The 7,522-nt window shown below is 45.2% G+C and overlaps 1 protein-coding gene across 1 annotated transcript in view; it reads right to left on the bottom strand.

Moving 5' to 3' along the window:
• sgsm2 (small G protein signaling modulator 2) overlaps positions 1-7,522 on the bottom strand; it is a gene marked incomplete at both ends in the record, with an annotated part of 138,574 nt that overhangs the window by 6,740 nt on the left and 124,312 nt on the right. The window contains 2 exon segments of the mRNA XM_014030062.1: positions 164-273; positions 2,643-2,725. Of these exon segments, the coding sequence (XP_013885516.1) occupies positions 164-273; positions 2,643-2,725 (193 nt within the window).

Consider the following 7,522-nt stretch of genomic DNA (forward strand, 5'->3'; position numbering starts at 1 on the left):
GAAGATGTAAGGTAAGTTATTTGCATAAATAACTCATCCCTACAGTTGCTTCTATGACAATCAGTGATCAGTGCTATTCTTAGAAGGTCTGCCTGCAGGCGGTGCCCCTGATCTATATAAAAGACACACTCAGGCATACTGAGAAAAAAGTGTTATCCACCACCTGGATCAGTGACCTCATATTGGCAAAGTGTGTGTCCATGGCTCCACCATTAGGAAAGTTTTGACTCATCCTCTTCATCAGCTGAGTGAAGCAGCTGTACACCAAGCACTCTGACATACAATCACATGAAACAAAAGCAGAGTTAGTAGTTGGTTCATGTCTCGAACAAAGCCACTTCACCTGGTTGAAACTTTATTTCATTTCTAACACAAATAAAATCAGATATAATATGTGCAAATATTTGTAGTATTTTGTGTGGTGTGGTCTTCTTAACTGTTTATTGCATAAAGTAAGTTGTACCAGAACAAATTTAGCTCTGCTCTGTACAATGACAAATAATCTGATTCTGAAGTTCTCTACTAACAAATACTTTGACTAACTTGGTGTTAGATGGTTTTGCTGCCTTTTTCTCAAAAATGGATATCTATAATTTGCTCTCTGAGCTGCTCAGACAGCCCTCACCTTTGCTTTTTTTTGGCTTCATGTTCAGTGGGGTGTATTTAATTATTTCATCAACCATTCAGTCTGGAGCAAACAGTCACTTTGGAGCAAACAGCCTGTTTGCTCCAAACAGACTGAATGGGTAATGAAATACTTTAAGACACCTGGAGCCTCATATGTCAAAAAACACACAGCTTTTATATTGAACATTGGCATGCAGAATAAATTGGAATACTACAGAAATCTTTGGAAACTTTTAGATTTATCAAGCTATGCACACACTTTTCTGTGCTACTTTGTTGAAAACAATCCAATGAATGTGAAACCAAAGTGTTCCCTTGCCCGGACGTAGGCCACCAGGGCCCCACTCTGGAGCCAGGCCTGGAGGTGGGGCATGGTGGCGAGTGCCTGGTGGCTGGGCCCATGGAGCCCGGTCTGGCACAGTCCAAAGAGGAGATGTGGGTCCCCCTTCCCATGGGCTCACCACCTGTGGGAGGGGCTGTAGGGGTCAGGTACAATGTGTGTTGGGCAGTGGTCCAAGGCGAGGACCTTGGCGGTCCGATCCTCAGCTACAGAAGCTGGCTCTGGGACGTGGAATGTCACCTCTCTGGTGGGGAAGGAGCCTGAGCTGGTGTGTGAGGTTGAGAGGTTCTGACTAGATATAGTTGGACTCACCTCYACACACCGCTCTGGCTCTGGAACCAGTCTCCTCCAGAGGGGTTGGACACTCTTCCACTCTGGAGTTGCCCATGTTGAGAGGTGCCGAGCAGGAGTGGGCATACTTATTGCCCCCCATCTTGGTCCCTGTGCGTTGGCATTCACCCTGGTGAACGAGAGGGTAGCCTCCCTCCGCCTATGGGTGGGGGGACGGGTCCTGACAGTTGTTTGTGCCTATGAGCCTAACAGCAGTTCAGATTACCCACCCTTTCTGGAGTCCTTAGAGGGGGTGCTGGAGAGCGCTCCTAATGGGGACTCCCTCGTTCTGCTGGGGGACTTCAACTCTCATGTGGGTGTAGTGGTCACTCATTGTGTCATTGCCCTTATTGAGTGAGACCTGGCGGGGTGTGGTTCTGAGGAACAGCAGTGCTTTCTTATTGGACTTCTGTGCTCATCATGGATTGTCCATAACAAACACCATGTTCAAACATAAGGGTGTCCATTTGTGCTCTTGGCACCAGGACACCCTAGGCTGCAGTTCACTGATCGACTTTGTTGTRYTTTCATCTGATCTGCGGCTGCATGTTTTGGACACTCGGGTGAAGAGAGGGGCGACTACCTGGTGGTGAGTTGGCTCCGTTGGTGGGAAAGGATGGCGGTCAGACCTGGCAGACCCAAACGTATAGTGAGGGTCTGCTGGGAACATCTGTCAGAGTCTCCTGTCAGACGGAGCTTCAACTCACACCTCCAGGGGAGGTGGGGTTTATTGAGTCTGAGTGGCTACTACTATACAGGTTTTCAGCTCTGTAAGGCTAAAAACGGCTGAACTAATTTTTTTATTAGCATTAGCGGTTAGCTTGAACTTGTGATCTGTTGAATTAACTCACAGCTACCAACCCACCAAATTTCAGCTTTGTATGTCTGCTGAGCAATCTGGATGCCATGTTGAATTACACAAAGCTCTTCTTTGTTCTGTGACGCCAGAGGCTACTCTGCCCAGTAATGGCCTCAGCCAATCAGAGGGCCAGATTGTGATTTTGTTACAGGGCAGAACAGCTGCACAGCACCTGACTTTCAACATGAGCAAACCTCCAAACAGTTTAGTTCAAACAAACATCTGTCGTGTGAAAYCTACTCACACAGCTATTGAAATAATTCATTAACAGTGAGTGGACAGATGAGTTTGGCTTTTACTCACAAAAATTTTCTAATTTGTGCAGTGCTGTATCTCACAGATATGACGATTTAAAAATAGTCATTTTGCTTCTTAACCACATTGTAACAGAAATTTAGCAGAGACAGACATTGGAACAGAAATGGTACTTCCCTGACTTCCTCTGTTCTCTTATTACAAGCCCTAATATCAAGTGTGTCCTCTTACCATCATCCAGGATGACCAACAGTGGAGCAAGCAGGTCACACATGCCCTGAACGTAGCCCATCTCTAAATGTTCCCACACATAGCTGTAGGCAAGAGAAAAACACCAAGATGCACTCAACCAATGTTTTCAAAACTTTCTCAGGTCACCCATATTTTAAAATAGGCAAAACATGATGACCCAGTAAAAATAGGTTTATTTACCATTCTTAAAAAATGCTTTTAAAGAGATCTATTTTGTTTTACATGTTTTACGCATTATGTTGGTTTACTCACTTGTGGCAGACCACCAGGGGGCTCTACTCACACCCAGACAACAGGATGGATGGATTCAAAAAGTTTGTAAAAAAAAACGGAACTTTGGTGCTTAGCAAGTTTGCTGCTGGAATAGAGTAAGGAAGTGTTTGAACCTAGCTCTTGACTTGTCATTATTATGCCTCCACACACTTACAATTATTCTCAAAATGTACCTTAAATTTGATTGCACTTGTTTTTGGAAACAATGGGCCTCATGCAAGAACATGTTCTTATTATTCTTCTCCTAAATTTCTCTTACTTTTGTTCGTACAAAGGGTTCATACGAACATGTCACGTCAGATTCAACAAACTCTTCTATCTTCAGGAAAAGTGTGTAAATGAGCTGCGTAAATTCCACCTGTTCGTATCCAGCTGCTCGTGCACGCGAGTGGAGATTAGCATAATTACCACCTCAAAAACACAATATAAGGCTGTGTTTCCTGCCTCAGATATCAGGAAGTGTTCATTCATGAAAATGACAGCGAAAACTTAAAAGAACTTTACGAGTTCAGAGATTGGCCCAATGGGCCTCATGCAAGAACCGTTCGTACGAACAGATTTGTTCTTAAGTTGTGCGTACGAGTGATTTAGGAGAATTTGTGACATTCACCAATGTTTTCGTATTCTACGATTTTTTTTCAGATACYAACAAAATTCAGGAGTGGTCCAGACCTGTCGTATATTTTACCAGCAGTCAGTCTGCTGTTATCCAGACGGGTTTTCTTCACTAATAACTTTATATTTCATTAGTTTGAAGATATTTTGAGTTGAAAATAAATCACACTCTATAATTATGTTGACAATAGGCTATTCTGCTTGAATTAGAGTTATAATTTTAAATGTAATAATTTAGACTAACAATATAAATTGTCCGTCCGTCCGGCTTATCCTGGATCAGGTCATGGGGGCAGCAGCAGAGACCACCCTCTCCCCAGCGACAACTTCCAGCTCGTCCTGGGGGATTCTGATACGTTCCCAGGCCAGAGGGGATACATAATCCCTCCAGTGAGTCCTGGATTTTCTCCAAAGTGCCAGAAATATTTTGAAAAAAATTTAAAATGATTATTTCAGAATCGCAACTGAGACCATTTAAGACCGGCTGGGGAGGGGGGAGTGGGGTCCGCAGCACTGTGGCTTCTGAATAAATGAAAATTATTTAACACAGTTGTTTATACTTTTAGCAGCTCTTTTTATTCCAGCATTTAAGTGTAAGGGAAAGGAGTTTATTTAGACCCTGGTAATTRTAGTTATTTATTGTGTTTTGTACTTATGCACATAGTTTTATAGGTTCAATTGTCTGTTACAAAACCAAGTTGTTTTTTAATAAAAATTAAAAAAAATGTTTTTATTGAGATAGTAGAGTACAGTGCTTGTACAAATTCCATGCTTCTTTGCAAAAATGGCAATTATGTCACACTTGGTGGATTGTATTTCAAGGTTGTACCCAGGGTGCAGACAGAGGCAAGAAGTTGGAACTAAAATGAAAGTTACGGTTGTAACTACAGTTCTATGAATCCTGGATGACTGCCGCAGGCGGTGTTTAAAGCACTGAATAATCATTCTTGCACATGCTCAGGTCAAGTACCTTATGCCAACAAGGTCATGTGAGATCCCGAGTGACACCGGTTAGTCTATATAGTCACGTGACATGGTAGCTCTGTCCCTTAATCTTCTCGTGAAAACACGATGATTCCGAGGGACCAAGCGCTCTGGCAGTCATCCAGAATTCATAGAACTGTAGTTACAGTCGTAACTTTCATTCTATTTCATCCCTACTGACTGCCAGAGGCGGTATTTAATGTACTGGATGACGATTACTAACAGAGTCCTGAGGAATCACACACACAACAAGACCGTTAAAGAAAAAAAACAGCAGCAATGCCCACCTTACTGAGGCGAGGACTGGTGTTGTGGCAGGATTCTTTCCAATGGGTGGAATAAGGCAGCCAGGTTTATCCTGTAAAACTTAGCAAATATATTTGGAGATGTCCAGGACGCTGCTGCACATATGGCTTCTAGTGTGACCCCACTCATAGCAGTCCATGATGCACTAATACCCCTTGTAGAATGGCACCGTACTCCTGCTGGTGGTTGGTGGCCTTGTAGGTTATACAGTATGTTCATTCCACTATGTCCACAATCCAGAGCACAAGGTGGTGCTTTGAAAGGGCCTGCCCTTTGTGAGGCCCCACGTAGCAGACAAAGAGGCTCTCAGACTGTCGCAGAGAAGCTGTCCAACTGATATATTCTTCCAGCGCTCGAACAGGGCAAGAGGTTCAGCAACACTGCCTGCCTCAAATTGAGCAAGCTGGAGTGGCTGAAGGTGGCTCATAGATGAGGCCACCTTAGGGAGGAACGCTGCATTAGGCCAGAAGGTGACACCCAAGCCAGCATGGTTCCATCGGCAACAAGACTTATGAACAGAAAATGCATGCATCTCACCCACACATTTGGCCGAAGCCATGGCTAAAAGAAAGGCAATTTTTAGACAAGTACTCCAGGCTTGCCTCTGTCAAAGGCTCATATGGAGCTGATAGCAGGGCCTGGAGCACTAAGGAGAGGTCCCACACAGGCACAACAGGACATGTGGGAGGGTACAAGCATCTGGCACCTCTCAGAAACAAGGACACATCCTTGTTACAGTCTATAGATTCTCCACCCACCACTGTATGCCAGCAAGAGATGGCAGTGACATACACCTTCAGGGTGGAGGGAGACCGGCCTCGGGAAAGTAACTCCTGAAGAAAAGAAAGAATAACAGAAACAGGACAGTGCGCAGGGTCCCTGCATCTGTCTTGAAACCAACGGCTAAAAACCTTCCACTTGTGAGTGTACAGCAGTCATGTGGAAGGGGCCCTGGCATTCATCACTGTATGCCTAACCTCCTCGTCATAATCTAAAAAGGTGATGCCGGGCCCTGAAGTGGCCAAACCCAGAGACAAAGGTGACTGGGATTGGGGTGTAGGATCTAACCACCCCAGCTGTGACAGAAGGTCCTTCCTGTGGGGGAGAGGCATTGGTGAGCTGCAACAGAGCCTGTGCGGCAGTGGAAACTAGGTCTTCCTAGGAGGACTCGGTGGTCCTCCTGAAGGACTCTCAGAATTGTTGGCTCCATCAGGGGATGTGGTGGGAAATCATAAAGCAGTACATTGGGCCAGTCGTGAGCCAGTGCATCCTGGCCCAGGGGACTGGCACTGTCAGCCAGAGACAACTAGAGTGGGTAATGAGTTGTCTCCCGGGATGCAAACAAGTCCACAGCTGCTCTGCTGTACCTCCCCCAGATGTTCTCTACCACCTCTGGATGGAGCCTCCACTCCTCAGGTGGTAGGCATCCCAGAGACAGATAATCGGCTGGCCCGTTCTGTTCTCCTGGGATATGAACTGCCCTGAGGCAGGGAAAGGCCGAAGGAAAGAACCCTGAACTCAAAATGTCTCCCTTGAAACATGAAACAGAGAAACTGTCAGTGGTGGGGTGCAATGGGCACATGAAAATAGGCATCTATCAGGTCGATCAAGGTGAACCAGTCGCCTGGAGAAGCGATCTGAAGTACACCCTGGGTGGTCAACATGTGAAAGGAAATGACTTTTAAAACACATTTATACCTCTGAGGTCTAGAACAGGGCAAAGGCCACCGGTCTTTTTTGGGACTAAAAAGTATTTTGAGTAAACATGCCCTGAATCCAGCAGGGGGTTGACAGGCATTATAGCACCTTTGGCCATCAAGTTGTCCATTTCTAGGTTCAGCGCCTAAGCTTTCACCTGGTCGTGAATGACTGTCATTCTGATGTGACCAGGGACAGGAGGGTGGTGGCAGAACTTTATTATATAACCCTGAGTTAGTCTTGACACCACCCACACATCGAGGGAGAGAGCAGCCCAGTGGCTGAGTTGAAACAGGGTAAAGTGTCCCATCGCCTGTGCAGAGGGGTCATTTACTAGACCCACGGCCTTTAGGAGGGTCAGACTGCCTCTGCTGGGGGGGGGGGGGGGATGAGGGCCAAACACAGCTGTAAAAATTTAACCAGAAGCAAGCACGAAAATGGCTGCAATGACATTAAATAAAGGTGAGCCAAACATGGCTGTAAACCTGTAAGCAAAGCCCGACACAAACACAGTTAGCAAGGTAGACCGCATGTGGCTTCATGGGAAAAAAATAATACAAACTTTCCCACTCATGCTAATGTGGAGTCCGAACGTCGGGTCCGGAGTAAATAAAGAAGGCTGTGCGACTAGTGAGTGTGGTACCGCCGGATTAAGAGGTAAATAAACAACAATTTACCAGTTGGCGAACAGTTGTACATGAAGTGTAGATAAGCTTGTGCAGCCTCTGAAGGGCGAGAAAAATCACGCAACTCTGAACTTAGTCACGAGGCTAGGCCTGTCACGATAGTTAATAAATCAATTAATCATATGATAAATTATTTTGAGGTCGATAAAAAATTGAGGACGATAATTTTCATTTGCCTGCTTGTTCGTCACACTCTGTGCTCTGTCCTGATGCATCTCAGTAATCCAGGTAAAAAATCAAAAGGAAAAAAAAATTGTATAGGTCTTCTGGACGGGTTCTTCTCTAATGAAACGTTTC

This window comes from Austrofundulus limnaeus, unplaced genomic scaffold (genome assembly GCF_001266775.1).
Source record: "Austrofundulus limnaeus strain Quisiro unplaced genomic scaffold, Austrofundulus_limnaeus-1.0 Scaffold992, whole genome shotgun sequence".
In the NCBI taxonomy this organism is placed as follows: Eukaryota; Metazoa; Chordata; class Actinopteri; order Cyprinodontiformes; family Rivulidae; genus Austrofundulus; species Austrofundulus limnaeus.